The 16,354-nt window shown below is 62.9% G+C and overlaps 1 protein-coding gene across 1 annotated transcript in view; it reads right to left on the reverse strand.

The window, feature by feature from the left end:
* The window catches only part of CELSR1 (cadherin EGF LAG seven-pass G-type receptor 1), a 105,745-nt gene that overhangs the window by 1,544 nt on the left and 87,847 nt on the right, over positions 1-16,354 (reverse strand). Inside the window, exons 22-33 of the mRNA XM_087814985.1 lie at positions 15,759-15,926; positions 12,011-12,137; positions 9,939-10,139; positions 6,465-6,639; positions 3,666-3,778; positions 3,194-3,273; positions 2,885-3,011; positions 2,264-2,389; positions 1,722-1,816; positions 1,345-1,448; positions 948-1,097; positions 319-549 (exon numbers count right to left, since the gene is read on the reverse strand). Coding sequence (XP_087671111.1) covers positions 319-549; positions 948-1,097; positions 1,345-1,448; positions 1,722-1,816; positions 2,264-2,389; positions 2,885-3,011; positions 3,194-3,273; positions 3,666-3,778; positions 6,465-6,639; positions 9,939-10,139; positions 12,011-12,137; positions 15,759-15,926 — 1,697 coding nt within the window. The remainder of the gene's footprint in view (positions 1-318; positions 550-947; positions 1,098-1,344; positions 1,449-1,721; positions 1,817-2,263; positions 2,390-2,884; positions 3,012-3,193; positions 3,274-3,665; positions 3,779-6,464; positions 6,640-9,938; positions 10,140-12,010; positions 12,138-15,758; positions 15,927-16,354) is intronic.

The raw sequence follows: 16,354 nt of genomic DNA on the forward strand, positions 1-16,354 counted from the left end.
CGGTCCCGCCCCTGTGCCCCGCCTAGCATGGCCCCGCCCCAGCCTGACAGGCCCCGCCCAGCATGGCCCCGCCCCCTCTGGCAGGTCCCACCCCTTCCCCAGCTAGCATGGCCCCGCCCCACCTCACAGGCCCCGCCCACCTTACAGGCCCCGCCCACCTCACAATCCCCGCCCCCTCTGACAGGCCCCGCCCTGTGCCGGCTAGCATGGCCCCGCCCCCACTGACAGGCCCCGCCCCCACCCAGCATGGCCCCGCCCCTCCCTCCCCCAGGCCCAGGGGCTCTCCCTGGCAGCAGGGCCCTCGCCACCCACACGCACCTTTTCTCTGCTCGGGGGCCTGGGCGGGGGGCGCGCCCGCGGGCCTGGGCGGGGCCCCGGCCTCCCCGTCGGGGAGGCGCTCCCGGCAGTGGTTGCCCTGCTGGTCCAGGTGCAGCTCCACGCTGACCTTGGTCTCCACCCTCAGGTGCGGCTTCTCGCTGGGCTCCTCGCTGTCACTCCCGGCCAGGCTCTCCTCTGGCCAGCCCGGAGGGACGTGGTTGGCTACAGCGTCTGCTGGGCAGGAGGGCCGCGGTCAGCAGGCGGGGAGACCCCCACCCCTGACAAGCTCTGGACTGTCCCTCCACTGGGGAGTGTGCATCCTGAGTGGTCCGGAGGCTCCACGCCCTCCAGGCGGGGAAACCAAGACTCAGACAGGGAAGGTCCTGACGGGGTCCCAGGCTGCAATCCCCCCACCGCATCCCCAACACCTGGGGGCCTCTGCTGGCTACCCCCCAGCAGGTGGGGTCAGCTTTGTGGGGTCCCTGCAGTGAGAGAGCCCTAAGACTTCCCTGCCTGTGCTCTGTGGGTGGTGAGGAGGGGCCTCTTCCCTGCCAGGGCCTCCCTCTGGCCTCGGGGCTACCCAGTCTGTGTCCTGGGGACAGGCCTGGCCTGCTGCGCCGCTCCCTCACCTTTGGGGGTGCTGTGGACAGGGCCCTGGGCCGGGTCCCACTTGTCCTCGGCCTCTGCCCCGTCATCCTCACTGTCCGACGAGTGTGAGGAGGCATAAGAGCTGCTCTGCTCATCCAGGGACAGCTCGCTGTCCGAGTCCGAGTCCTGGCCTGCAGGTGACAGGAGGGCTGGGGCTCAGGGCGGGAATGGGCTCCCTGCAGAGGCAGAGCGGGACCACTGATGGCCATCGGGTCCCTGCTGACCATGGCTGTGACTCAGCCTCAGACCCCCTCAAGGCCGTGCGTTCCCCAGTGATGGAGGCCGTGGGACAGACAAGAGCCAGCAAGAGCTCCAGCCAAAACCCCCCGGGAGGCAGATGCCCAGGCTGCCAGGAGACCACTTTCCAGGGACACATACCGGGCGGCTTCTTGCTGCTCCTGGGGAGGAAGGTTGAGTCTGGCTCCCCATGGCCACCCCTCACTGGCCCAGAGGACACACTGAGCTTCTGGCCTCCTTCGACCCTAAGAGGGTGGGGAGGGTGGGCTCAGTACCATGTGATGTGGCCACCCAACATCACCGAGCACCTGCTGAATGTGCCAGGACAGCCACATGGGATCTGGGAGGTTCTCTGCCACGAGACCCCCCCGAGTGCGCTGGGAAACGCCCGCCAACCAGAGCAGCAGGACTCCCTCAGGCCTCCCCAGCAGGCTCCGGGCAGAGGTGACGAAGCCTGCGTCTGCTCCCAGCTGGGCCACCCCCGCCCAGAGGACAGCAAGGGCACACTCGGGCCTGACCTGGCGGTGCTGTCCAGCGAGGCAGTGGACTCGCCCAGGGCCGTGCGCAGCATGTGGGGCTCCTCGCTGTAGGTGGTGTTGCAGTTGAGGGAGCGCTGGGGGAGGGAGATGGTTCTCGGTGAGCGGAGACACAGGGTGCAGAGGCTGGCCGTCCCCACAGCGAGCCTCAGCGCTGGCCTCTGACAGTGTCCCGCTGGGCACAGAGCACAGGAGCCTCCCCGTAGCCAGGAGAAGAGTATCCATTGCTCAGCCCCCACCATGGTTAGAGGACAGCCTCCCCCGGATCAGCCACCACTTCTGGTCGGGGGTCCTGGCCTCAGGGCCCTGTCCTCCAGAGACCTGGAAAATCGGGGCTGTGACTGTGACAGACCTCTCTACTTGGGCTCTATGCCATGGTCCATGGACGGCTCTGTGACGCCCCCTTTGGGAAAGATGCCGAGACCATGGAGCTGGTCTAACGCTTGATCCAGAACACACATGGAACCCTGGTGAGCAGTGTAGCCCAGCCCCAGGCCCCGTGGGTGTCCCTGGGCACCTCCTACCGTCAGCAGGGTGGCCCTAGTGGTGGCCGAGTCATCGGGGTACGGCTTCTTCCCGGAGAGCACCCCCTTCAGGTGCTTCCTGACCTCCCCGTTGAGCACACAGTGGAACAAGAGAACGAAGAGGCCCTGCAGGGAGGGCGGCGGGTCAGGAAGGCCACTGTCCTGCCAGCCCGAGACCGCCAAGCACAGCCCCCGAGGTGTGGAGCTGAGAGAGGCCAGAGCAGCCGGCCACGGTGGCCGCAGAGACGCCACCAGGGCCCATGCCCAACCTCCCCTGCAGGAGCCTGGGCTGGGCAGCCAGCATGTGGGATGGCAGGGCCCATCCCAGGCTACAGCCCTCCCTGGGGACCCAAGTGGGATTGACACCTGGGCAGGGAGTGAGCCCCTGTACTGGCTGATGCTGAGGCCCTTCTGTGACCTGAACACACAGCAGCCACACTGGAACCACAGCCACGGTGTGGCCCCACGTGTCCTGAGAGCTCGGACACAGCTGGACGCTGGGTGATCTCCCTGGGGACCCTCTCTGCCAAGCGGGGTGGAGACATTTCAGAAAAAGAGCAGCACAGGTGGCCCAGGACCTCACCAGGCCTGGCCCAAGCACAGACCCCACCAAGCTGTCACCTGCAAGCAGCTGAAGATGGCGAAGAGGTAGTGGAAGGTGAGCACGTCGCTGTTCACCGCCAGCAGCCCCAGCAGCCAGGTGGCGCTGATGAGCAGCAGCAGGAGGAAGGCGGACCTCAGCAAGGAGCTGCGGGCGGGGCGGGGTACAGTGATTCCCATCCCCTCCCTCCCAGCAGCCCGCCCACTCACTGTCCCCCACCCCCTCCCTGCCCCCCTGCCCCCTCACCCACTCCCTGCCCCCACCCACTCCCTGCCCCCCCACCCACTCATCCACCCACCCCCCCACCCGCCAGGCTTACACCAACTTACACGACCCCCTTTCTTTCATAATAATGGTGCTTTCTTTGGCAGGAGACTTTTGCAGACAGAACAAAAATAACTGTATTGACCTGAAAAAACAACAACAAACAACAAACAGGTGGCGGCTCACCTGTATTGTCACACAGACCTCCAAGAGCCCAACACCGCTGAGCGTTTCACCCCGTCTCGGGGGGGTGTGGCGGGGATGAGCGGCTCAGACCTGAGCGCCGACGGGCGCATGCGGGGCCCCTGGGGGCTGGACGCCAAGAGGTCTCACAGCAGACGTGGGTGTGGACTGACACCCAGAATCCGTGGGTCCGAGGACAAGGCTTTATCACGGTGAGACCAGCCCTTCCTGCCCCACTGGCCGCTCAGAGAGCTGGCTACCCAAACACCCCTTCCACCCGATGCTTGGAGGGCACCCCAGCTTCCCGTGTCCTGGGGAATCTCGGGTTCTGAGACCTCCCCACCCTGTACTCACAATGATAACCGTCCCAATGGGCCCGGCAAAGCTCCAGATCAGGGTGTCTTGAAGGGACAGCCAGCAGAAGTCGGGGTTTCCATAGCCCTGGGGGTCCAGGCCCACTGCAAGTCCTAGACAACAGAGAGGGGAGTGAGGGCCACACCCTGGGAGGGGACCCTCCTGAGGGTCAGCCTGGGCAGGTGTGTCCACAAGCAGGGCGTCCCCAGGCCCACCCAGGCAGGACCCCGGGGCCCAGTATTGCCCTCAGTGGGAAGGGCCAGGAGCCCAAGATAAACAGCTGGGACGTGACAGAGGCCCGGATGCCCTAGAGCAAAGCCCCTCAGTGTTGAATCACAGCCCCCTCACGGCCCAAGGGCCCAGTAACAGGAGCCAACCTGGGCCAGGGGAGACCTGAGAGAGGCCTTTGTCCATAAAGAACCACCAGGTGGACTTTGGGGTTCAGCACAGACCTTGTTTACGAGAAAGGAGCAGGTGTGACCTGGCCAATCCTCCCTGTGACCTCCCCTGACCCCACCCTCCCCCAACTCCCATTACTTTCCCCTGGATTTCAGGGTGCCCAGGCTGGGACAGGCACCCCTGACCCCCAACAGCCTGCCCTTCCTTCTTCGCTGGTGTCTGGCAGATGCAGCAGCCACCCCCTCGCAGACTCTGGGTGGAGCTGCTCTGCTCCATCCAGCCCCGCCTGGAGGGGACACCAGAGATGACCACACACCACACACACACACACACACACACACAGGTGGTGTGGGCAGGCAGGAGAGAAAGGCCGAGGGCCACCCATGCCCAGCCAGCTTGGTCAGTGTCCAGGAAGGAAAAGGTGACTAGGTCACACACGAGCCCAGGCTCAGTGCCAGCATAGTCGGTCCAAGGGCCCCCGAGAATTGTTTTTAAGTTCTTTTGCAAAAGACTTATGGATAAGAAAACAATGTTTTTAAAGCAATGAGAACTGTGAGACATCTGAATTTAGATCCCAAAGCCGTCTGGAAGGCAGTGGCGTTTCACTCACCCATCTACTCACCCATCCACACATCCATCCATCCAGCACCCACCCATCCCTCCACCCATCCCTCCACCCACCTATCCATTCGTCCATCTACCCATCCATCCATCCATCCACCCACCCACCCATCCATCCACCCATCTATTCATCCATCCACCTATCCATCCATCTACCCATCCATCCATCCATCCATCCATCCATCCATCCACCCACCCATCCACCCACCCATCCACCCATCTATTCATCCATCCACCTATCCATCCACCTACCCATCCATCCATCCATCCATCCACCCACCCAACCACCCACCCATCCATCCATGCACCCACCCACCCACCCACCCATCCATCTACCCATCTATTCATCCATCCACTTAGCCATCCATCTACCCATCCATCCACCCATCTATTCATCCATCCACCTATCCATCCATCCATCTACCCATCTACCCATCCACCCATCCATCCACCCACCCACCCATCCATCCACCCATCCACCCATCCATCCACCTATTTATCCATCCATCCATCCATCCATCCATCCACCCACCCATCCATCCACCCACCCACCCACCCACCTATCCATCCACCCACCCACCCATCCACCCACCCATCTATTCATCCATCCACCTATCCATCCACCTACCCATCCATCCATCCATCCATCCATCCATCCATCCATCCATCCATCCATCCATCCACCCACCCACCCATCCATCCACCCACCCAACCACCCACCCATCCATCCATGCACCCACCCACCCATCCATCTACCCATCTATTCATCCATCCACTTATCCATCCATCTACCTACCCATCCATCCACCCATCTATTCATCCATCCACCTATCCATCCATCCATCCATCCATCTACCCATCCACCCATCCATCCACCCACCCAACCACCCACCCACCCATCCATCTACCCATCTATTCATCCATCCATCCATCCACCCACCCACCCATCCACCCATCCATCCACCCATCTATTCATCCATCCACCTATCCATCCATCCATCCATCCACCCAACCACCCACCCATCCATCCATGCACCCACCCACCCACCCATCCATCTACCCATCTATTCATCCATCCACTTATCCATCCATCCATCCATCTACCCATCCATCCATCCACCCACCCACCCATCCATCCACCCATCCACCCATCCATCCACCTATCTATCCATCTACCTATCCATCCATCCATCCATCCATCCATCCATCCATCCATCCATCCATCCATCCATCCATCCATCCACCCACCCATCCACCCACCCATCCACCCACCCATCCATCCATCCATCCACCCACCTATTCATCCACCCACCTATCCACCCACCTATCCACCTACCTATCCACCCACCTATCCATCTATCCATCCATCCACCCACCCACCCACCCATCCATCCGCCCATCCATCCACCCCTCCATCCACCACACATCCATGCAGTGGGGAGACATAGAGTACCTGTCTGTTAGGAGACAGAGACAGAACCCTGACGAGACCCAGGCCTAGCTCCTGAGCTCACACTCAGCAGAGAACACGTCCCCCCAGTGGGCACTAAAAGACCACACTCAGGTGAGCAGACGTGTGCAGGGCTGGAGCCCCCTCTGCCAGGGTGGGTTGAGCTGGGTAAAGAAGTGAGAAGAGGCCAGAGAGCTCTTTTGCCTGGGCCCAGGGGTGCTGGCTTATCTGGCACAGGTTCCTGTGTCAGCAATGTCATGTGGGTCCCCCCATCGGTGGCCGGTTCCCGGCCCTGGCCACCCCGGCAGGGCTGCTCCATGCGTCCTCACCTGTGACAATGGCTGGGATGCCCCAGCCCACGACGTAGTAGAACCGCATGGGCCCGGCATCGATGTTGCGCACCTCGGTCAGCATGCGGTAGACGTGCAGGCTCTCCACGAAGGTCCAGGCGAAGGTGCTCATGTAGACATAGTGCAGGACGATGGCAACCACCGTGCACAGGAACTGCCGAGAGAGGAGAGGAGCGGCTCAGTGTCAGCGCCCCGGGCCCGCCCCTGCACCCAGGGCTGAGGGCGAAGGGGCGCCGGGCAGGAGGGAAGTCACCAAATCAGCCGCTTCCCAGACGTGAGGGTCTGTAGGTCTGAATGAGGAAACTGAGTTAACTGGTTTTTGTATTAGATTCGCCCAAGGGTAGTTGAGCGCCAACGGTCACGCAGTCTCAGCTCCCCTTGTGGAACAGCGGCCCCTCCCCAGCCTGATCGATGCCATGAGCCGGCACAGCCTGGGGACAAGAGGTGGGGAGAGCCTCCAGTGTTTGCAGTGGGAGCTGGAAATCGGCATTTTCATGTCGTGGTTCCAAATTTTGAAATGCTGGCATTTCAAGTTCAGTATTGCAAAGGTGGCCTGCTCAGGGAGAAGGCCCCAGACCGTGATCTTGACCTTGGCCTACAACCCCTGACCCTCGACCTCAAGCAGGTGTCCCAAGGTCCAGTGGGTGCGGCCAGAGGGAGGGAGGAGCTTCATGCGTGTGACCTCAAGGCAAACAGAAGCAAGTCCATGGCTCCTGCCCTGACTTAGTGGAGGCTTCTGTCTCTGCCAAAGGCTGAACAGGCATGAGGGTGTCTGTTCTGCATCTGTTCTGTGCTGGGTGGGTGTTCCCAGCTGGTGGCCAGGTCCCAGGAAGAGAAAGTCAACTTCCAGGCCAGCTGAGGGACCGCATCCGGCCCTTGGGGCCTTGGTGAGCCAGCCTGTGTCCCTGGACACAGAAGGGCGCGTGAGAACGGAGGAAGGCAGAGGTGGGGAGGGGCTGGGGACACTGTGGGGTCACAGGGAGTCCAGCCTCTGAGGCTGTTAGTGAAACCCATTCCCAGGTGCTCTAGGGCTCAGCCATGCGCTTCCACCTGGAACAGCCTCACCCAGCTCCTGAGGCAGGTCCCTGGGAGAGTCAGGCCGGTTCCCCACCAGGTCCTAGAAAGGTGGGCTGGCAGGGTGGGCCAGGGGTGCACTGAGGGGAGCCCAAGAGAAAGCCACGCCCCACAGCTGAGCCCCACCTCCGACCACACCCACAGCTGAGCCCCACCTCCGACCACACCCCACAGCTGAGCCCCGCCTCCGACCACACCCCACAGCTGAGCCCAGCCCCTGACCACACCCCACAGCTGAGCCCCACCTCCGACCACACCCCACAGCTGAGCCCAGCCCGACCACACCCCACAGCTGAGCCCCGCCTCCGACCACACCCCACAGCTGAGCCCCGCCTCCGACCACACCCCACAGCTGAGCCCCGCCTCCAACCACACCCCACAGCTGAGCCCCGCCTCCGACCACACCCCACAGCTGAGCCCCGCCTCCGACCACACCCCACAGCTGAGCCCAGCCCCTGACCACACCCCACAGCTGAGCCCCGCCTCCGACCACACCCCACAGCTGAGCCCAGCCCCTGACCACACCCCACAGCTGAGCCCCGCCTCCGACCACACCCCACAGCTGAGCCCCGCCTCCGACCACACCCCACAGCTGAGCCCCACCCCCAACCACACTCTCACCCTGGCCCCACCTGTAGCCACACCCCATCCCTCACACATTCTGTCCAGGCTCTGCCACTGCCCCATGGGCCCAACCTCCCAGGGTCTCAGGGTCTGTACCAAGGAGACACTCCCCTCCCCACAGGCACAGGAGGGTGGCTGGCGACAGAGGGTCACCCGGACCCGCAATGGAAGCCACTCTGCTTAGGCGCCAAGTCGACAGAGCTCAGGTTCTCGGGGACACAAGTGCCCCCTGCTGCCATGCCAACCTCAAAGGGCCACTTTCTCTCCAGAAACGAAACCCCAGAGGTGAGGGAGGGACCCCTGTAGATTAACATTCGTCAAACGCAGCGCAGAGCAGGACCCAAGCAGCAGGAAAACAGAGTCTTAGATTATCACGGGAGACAGGCTCTTTGCCTCAGATCTGGACAGAGTCAGCAAATGAAGCGCCCGCAGTTAGCGGTGGGCAGAGCGGTCAGCCCGGCTGCGGAGGGCAAGCCTGGGGCCGGGAGGCTCCACCCCAGACACCCTGCTCCCCTCGTGTGCAAAGCACGGTTGGCTCAGGGAAAGGAGGAGCGGTGAGGGGGTTGGTGGTTTGCTGCCTTAAGCAACGTGAGAAACAAACCCATAAAACCACTTAAAAAAAAAGAAGTGTTAGAAACAGGACACTTAAAAACTTAATGGGCCCCCGTGTGCACAGACTCCTGCACCAAGTGTGCTATGCTTCCCAGAAACAAAACAAAGACAAGATGCGAACGCGCCATAAATCACTCCAGCCTGCGGGTGAACTGGGAGACGGCGCACCTCGCCCAGGGATGGGATGGCGGGTTTACAGAGAACCCATAAAACCAGGCGCCGCGCCAGCCCTCTGCGCCCGGCCATTCCTCCTCTCCTCTCCGCGCTCACCAGTGCGTGGCCTGCGGGCTCGGAGCTCACTCCAGGAGCCCAGGCGGCGCTGGGAAGGGGCGGGAGGGGGCTCTCCGCCTTCCACCCCTGGCATCCAGCTCCAAGGAGTGGCTGGCCCCCGGGTCTGCAGCCCGCTCCGTGGGGGCCACTCAAAGGCTCACTAGAAGGGTTTTGGAGTGAGTCATGCAGCCTCCTACCGAGCCTCCCTTCACCTGTGTGATGCACTGATAAGGCCTGACGCAGGTGGAGCTGCCTCACGCGCCCGCTCACGCAGAGAAAGGGCCACCGCAGGGCACGGGGCGAAGACCCATTGCCCAGCTTACGGGTCTGTCCTCCGTGCCAGGCCGGGTGTTCCCGGGGTGATCAGTGCGGCCTGCCAGCACCTGCCTCTCTCTACCGACAGGTGGGACGGCCCACCTGCCCTCCTGAGGGGGGCTTGGCTGCCTCACAGGGGTCCCGAGGGTCCCTCTGTTTGCAGAAGGCGGGAGGAAGCGCCGAGTAGGCACGTGGCTCCGACCAGCCAGGCCCAGAGCTCCATCTCCATCTCTTCCACGTCCTCCCCCAGGCCTGTCCATTCCCACAGACACGTCTCCCCTTGACGTGGGGGCGCCTCCATGTCATGCTGGTCTCAGCCCCCAAAAGGGGTGCCCAGCTTTACCCGGACTCACACCCTGAGTCTCCCTCTCACTGTGTGGGGTCCTCACCTACCTGTCCCCTTCGGGAGGGAGCCACGAGCCCACCTGACAGGCCCAGGTCCCCAGCCTCCCAGAGCAGGCCCGCGGCACCCCCTGGACAAGGGCACCGTGCCCGCCCAGCTCCAGCCTCAGTCAGCACGCGGGGCCCAGGCAGGAGGACGGCGGGGGGGGGGCTCACCGGGTTTCCCGTCTGGGTGACTCCGACCACGAAGACCAGCTGGGAGAGGAAGAGCGCCCCGACCAGGTTCAGGTGGGTGCGGTGCAGGTTGGAGCGCAGCGTCCGCGCCAGAGCCAGGAGAACGAAGGCCAGCAGCAGGGCTGCCAGGGACAGGGACACGGCGGCGTAGGTGACGATCCTCAGGGGCAGGACCTCTCCGTGCTGCGGGCGGGGTGGTTGGAGGCAGGAGGTCAGGGCCATGCCTCCGAGGGGGCCTGTGCCAGTCGACACTCAGCAAAGCGATAACCAAGGGCAGGAGTCAGCCCGGCTGTGGCGCGGAAACAAACTGACAGTGTGGCCGAGGGACGGTCCTGGGGGGAAGCCGGCCGGCGGCTCAGCTGCGAGCATCCCTAGGATCTAGGAGATCGGGGTTCGATTCCTGGTCAGGGCGCAGGCCCGGGTTGCGGGCTTGAACCCCAGTAAGGGGCGTGCGGGAGGCAGCCGGTCAGTGACTCTCATCACTGACGTCTCTCTCCCTTCCTCTCTCTAAAAATCAATAAAACATATTTTTAAAAAGCTCTGGGGGCGGATGGCAGTGATGGTGGCACATAATTTGTGAATGTCCTTAATCCTGACCTGTACACACTTCAGCGTGGCTGAAATGCCGATTTTTATGTTATGTACGTTTAACCGCAATAAAAAATAACAAGAAAACACCTCCCCCGTCAACCCTGCTGCCCAGGAGACACGGCCTGGCCACCCGAGTCCTGACCCGGCCGAGACCTCCCACACAGACTCAGTTTACCCAAGAGGAGGCTGGGCCTCGGCTGCCGGGACTGCCACTGTCTCCTGGGCTTTGCAAAATGCCACAGCTGTCCCCGACCCGGCGCCCTGCGGGGTTTCCGCATTTGGGCAACAGGAAGCTCCCGTCCTCGGGTAACTTCCAGAAAGTGCTGTCCCGAACTCATGGGCTCACGAGCAGGGCTGCCCAGGGGACGCTAGGGACTGGGACCGGCTGGGGTCGGGAGGCCAAGTGCTTAGGGATTTTCCTCCTGCAGCTAACTGGGTGTCCCCTGGAGGCCGCGGTCCTGGGGCTCCCCTATGCAGAGACTTGTGGCTTTGAGACAGCCTGGGGGCTGGGAGCCGTGACTCCTGCTTAGTTTTTCTTTTCTCTATGGGAGCGTCAGCTTCCTGGGCCTACGAGCCCACTCCGGGCACCACCTAGCTCCCTGGCCAGGAAGAGACCCCGAATCCTCTGGGGACAACGACCGTGAATAACTGACCCCTCCAGGCCGGGACCTGGTGCCACCTGCTCGAATGTGCCTCTGTCAGGGGAGAGCCCAAGGGCACTCTCTCCCGGTCACCCAGACGCCCAGCAGCAGCAGCTCATGGTGACTCACACTCCCAAGAATGTGACAGAAACTCTGGCAGCTGAGCACCAAGGAGCCCTTGGGAGGGACAGTGCAGTGGCCTGGCCTCCGGGGACGAAACCCAGGCCTGAAAAGGAGGCCCCAGGAGGTCACCAGGCCCCAGTTCTGGCTCTGAGACGCCAGCGTTGGGCACCGGGGCTGACCTCGCAGCCGTTCAGCGCATTCCCAGGCTCAAAAATGCAGGGGGTTAAACATTAGCCGCTGCTGCTTGGTGGCTCCGGACCAGCCTCCTTTGTCTTTGGGGGCCTTTTGGGGCCGGCGTGTGTGCCGCTGAAGGGAGACACTCCCTTTGTTCCCGCCAGACGGCTCTTTTCTTCCTTAAAATTTAAAGTGGGGAGAAGCGGCCTCACCTGACAGGCGTGGGGAGCCCTGCTTTGAAGTGAGGTGCACAGTCCAGGCGTTTCCCTTCAGCCTGAGGCTCAGGGGCCGCCATCCCAGTTTTTAATTTACAACCAGGTCCCTCTGAAAACCCTTCTGAGGGGTTTTGTTATGGAAATGCTACCAGACTCCGGCCAACTCGCCTAGAGCGGGTTCAGTTCGGTCGGAAAGAAAGACACAGCCTGTTGAGAGGCAGGTTGGGAGCCAGGCCAAATGCCCCAAGGGACTGATGTCCCTGGACTTGCTTGCCAGGTGACCGGGGCTCCCCGTGGGGTCTGTGCCCACCTCGCGCCTGGAAACGTCCATGAGCACCGCGACGCTGGCAGTGTGGCTGCACTGGCAGGTGACGTGCGTCCGGTTCCTGGACAGCAGCTCGCAGCCCTTGGCCGACCAGCCTCCCGTCCCACCGGGGCTGCAGAGAAAACGGGGGCGGGGTGTGGTTCCTTCCACCATTGGGGTCTCTGAGGGCCTCACACCCCCACTGGAGCCCCCACAGCACCCTCACTGCACCCAAGACAAGTGCCACTGTCACTGACTACGAGGACGGGGCCATCCCCGCTGTCACTCGGGACCGTGTGAACGCTCCCTCGCCCTTCCTGGCTGGCGAGGGCCCCTAATGAGCACCCTGACCCTCTATGTGTCATCTCGCAGTGAAACTCAAAAGGGGCCGTCTCGGGTCCACCCCGCGCGCGCCCTTCTGTCAGAAACATTAGTCAGTGGTCAAAAGGGTCGCTTTGTTCTTCAGTCTCCTTTTGAGTCTAGACGGTTTGAGAAATAATATCTCACGTTCCCTCTAGACTTTCATCTCTCCGTTACGCAATGTTTTATGGCCAGGCCTGGGAAGCAGGGCCCGTGATGCTCCCGTTTCACTGCCAGGAAGCCCCGGACGCGAGCTGCTACGGTGCGTCTCCCCCTTGGAGGGGGCCCCACCCTCCCAGACTCTGGGAAAATCCAGCCACTGCTCTGATCCTCAGTTTACTCATCTGTAAAATGGGATGTAAAGGCGAGTGTGTGTTTGCCAAGAACTTTAAGATTCAGGGAAGAGGGTAATTAGAGCCGCGGCTAATTGCCTGGACCCGGTGACGTGGCCCCGAGACGGCCATGCCTCCCTCGGGCCAAGTGGACCCTCGCAAGCCCTCACTGTGAAAGCCGCCCTGCCTCCTCTCGTAAGCCAGGCGCCTATTACGGGGCAGACGCGCCTGCCTGCTCATTAACTGGAACTTGGGAAACAAAGGACGAGGGAAACACTGACGCATGTTCTCCCGGGAGCAGAGCCCGTTTCCCTGTGCGCATGGTCTAGCGGGGCCCGTTTCCCTGTGCGCGTGGTCTAGCGGGCCCTGTTTCCCTGTGCGCCTGGTCTAGCGGGGCCTGTTTCCCTGTGCGCCTGGTCTAGCAGGGCTGTTTCCCTGTGCGCATGGTCTAGCGGGGCCTGTTTCCCTGTGCCCATGGTCTAGCGGGGCCTGTTTCCCTGTGCGCGTGGTCTAGCGGGGCCTGTTTCCCTGTGCGCCTGGTCTAGCGGGGCCTGTTTCCCTGTGCGCGTGGTCTAGCGGGGCCTGTTTCCCTGTGCGCGTGGTCTAGCGGGGCCTGTTTCCCTGTGCGCGTGGTCTAGCGGGGCCTGTTTCCCTGTGCGCGTGGTCTAGCGGGGCCTGTTTCCCTGTGCGCATGGTCTAGCAGGGCTGTTTCCCTGTGCGCGTGGTCTAGCGGGGCCTGTTTCCCTGTGCGCCTGGTCTAGCGGGGCCTGTTTCCCTGTGCGCCTGGTCTAGCGGGGCCTGTTTCCCTGTGCGCGTGGTCTAGCGGGGCCTGTTTCCCTGTGCCCATGGTCTAGCGGGGCCTGTTTCCCTGTGCGCCTGGTCTAGCGGGGCCTGTTTCCCTGTGCGCCTGGTCTAGCGGGGCCTGTTTCCCTGTGCGCGTGGTCTAGCGGTGCGCGTGGTCTAGCGGGGCCTGTTTCCCTGTGCCCGTGGTCTAGCGGGGCCTGTTTCCCTGTGCGCATGGTCTAGCGGGGCCTGTTTCCCTGTGTGCATGGTCTAGCGGGGCCTGTTTCCCTGTGCCCGTGGTCTAGCGGGGCCTGTTTCCCTGTGCCCGTGGTCTAGCGGGGCCTGTTTCCCTGTGCGCGTGGTCTAGCGGGGCCTGTTTCCCTGTGCGCCTGGTCTAGCGGGGCCTGTTTCCCTGTGCGCGTGGTCTAGCGGGGCCTGTTTCCCTGTGCGCGTGGTCTAGCGGGGCCTGTTTCCCTGTGCGCGTGGTCTAGCGGGGCCTGTTTCCCTGTGCGCGTGGTCTAGCGGGGCCTGTTTCCCTGTGCGCGTGGTCTAGCGGGGCCTGTTTCCCTGTGCGCGTGGTCTAGCGGGGCCTGTTTCCCTGTGCGCGTGGTCTAGCGGGGCCTGTTTCCCTGTGCGCGTGGTCTAGCAGGGCTGTTTCCCTGTGCGCATGGTCTAGCAGGGCTGTTTCCCTGTGCCCATGGTCTAGCGGGGCCTGTTTCCCTGTGCGTCTGGTCTAGCGGGGCCTGTTTCCCTGTGCGCCTGGTCTAGCGGGGCCTGTTTCCCTGTGCCCATGGTCTAGCGGGGCCTGTTTCCCTGTGCGCGTGGTCTAGCGGGGCCTGTTTCCCTGTGCCCATGGTCTAGCGGGGCCTGTTTCCCTGTGCGCATGGTCTAGCGGGGCCTGTTTCCCTGTGCCCGTGGTCTAGCGGGGCCTGTTTCCCTGTGCGCCTGGTCTAGCGGGGCCTGTTTCCCTGTGCGCGTGGTCTAGCGGGCCCTGTTTCCCTGTGCCCGTGGTCTAGCGGGGCCTGTTTCCCTGTGCGCGTGGTCTAGCGGGGCCTGTTTCCCTGTGCCCGTGGTCTAGCGGGGCCTGTTTCCCTGTGCGCCTGGTCTAGCGGGGCCTGTTTCCCTGTGCGCGTGGTCTAGCGGGCCCTGTTTCCCTGTGCCCGTGGTCTAGCGGGGCCTGTTTCCCTGTGCGTGTGGTCTAGCGGGCCCTGTTTCCCTGTGCCCGTGGTCTAGCGGGGCCTGTTTCCCTGTGCGCGTGGTCTAGCGGGGCCTGTTTCCCTGTGCGCGTGGTCTAGCGGGGCCTGTTTCCCTGTGCGCGTGGTCTAGCGGGCCCTGTTTCCCTGTGCGCGTGGTCTAGCGGGGCCTGTTTCCCTGTGCGCGTGGTCTAGCGGGGCCTGTTTCCCTGTGCCCGTGGTCTAGCGGGGCCTGTTTCCCTGTGTGCATGGTCTAGCGGGGCCTGTTTCCCTGTGCCCGTGGTCTAGCGGGGCCTGTTTCCCTGTGCGCGTGGTCTAGCGGGGCCTGTTTCCCTGTGCCCGTGGTCTAGCGGGCCCTGTTTCCCTGTGCGCGTGGTCCAGCGGGGCCTGTTTCCCTGTGTGAGCCCGAGTGGGCCAGGCGTGGCTCCTCACCCTGGGCATCAGCACCCAGCACCTACTCCCCTCACTCCAGGGAACCGCAATACGGGGGAATGTTTGGTTGCATGAGACCAAACTCCCAGCTGCACAAATTCTGTCCTAGCCTCAAGCACGGGGTGGGGGACCCTGCTGAGGAGGCGTAGCCTCCCGGGGGAAAACCAGCCCCAGCGGCTGAAGTGTGGGTCTGCCAGTGGGCGAGGTGAGGTCAGGTACCCCCAACTGATACAGGGACCCCCCCACACACCTGGGATTTCCCACTGTTAGGAAGGGCCCCTGGGCCCAGGCTGTGGATGCTGCCTCCTGTGTGTGTCCAGAGCAAGTCCCGCCTAGTTTGGCGGCAGACTGGCCACTAGTCAGCTGCTGTGTCCCGGGAGTTCAGCAGGTGAGAGGCCTGTCTCCCTGCTGGCCTGTGTGTGTACATGTGTGTGTTCTTAAGCATGTGTGTGTACATGCATGTGCACACATGTGCATGTAACTGTGTGCATGTAGGAGACTTGGACACCCAGGATGAGCAAAGGACACCCCATGGGACACCCCTCTAGGGTACTGTTGAGGACCTGGGGCCCACTCTGGCCTCAGTGAAGCCCCCGGCGGAGAAGCCGAGCTCGGGGTCAGGCGGCAGCCTCCTGGCTCCCGGGTCGTCCTTACGCAACGGAGTGGTTCCAGAACACGCAGACGGGCTTGGTGCGCTCTTCGGTCTCCAGCAGGGCGAGCTGCACCTGGACGGGCCTCTCCAGGGGGCTGGGGAGCGGGGCACCCTCACTGTACACCACGGCGCTCACCACCGGGGTGTTGATGACGGGCCGGTTGGGCAGCCTGCGGTGGAGAAGCGGCAGCTCAGGGACAAACATGCTCAGAAAACTCGCGTTTGACACCTGCACGAGCAGACGTGCTGAGGACACAGGACGGATGTCCCCCTAGGAGGGACGCCACACAGTGGGGGGGGGGTGCTGCACTGTGCGGGTTCTGTAGCTGATGGGGAACGTTCAGGGTCAGAGGTGGACTTTGGAAATTTGAAAACGAAGAGAAGCCCTGGCCAGTGTGGCTCAGTGGTTAAGAGGGTCAGCCGGTGCACAGAGAGGTCCTGGGTTCGATTCCCCATCAAGGGCATGTACCTCGGTGGTAGGTTCTATCCCCTGCCCTGGTCGGGGTGCATCTGGGAGGCAACCCATCGATGTGTCTCTCTCCCTCCCTCGCTCCCATTCCCTCTTAAATGCAAAGGAGAAAATACCCTCGAGTGAAGA

Source organism: Miniopterus natalensis, chromosome 2, assembly GCF_054644295.1.
Source record: "Miniopterus natalensis isolate mMinNat1 chromosome 2, mMinNat1.hap1, whole genome shotgun sequence".
Taxonomy (NCBI): domain Eukaryota; kingdom Metazoa; phylum Chordata; class Mammalia; order Chiroptera; family Miniopteridae; genus Miniopterus; species Miniopterus natalensis.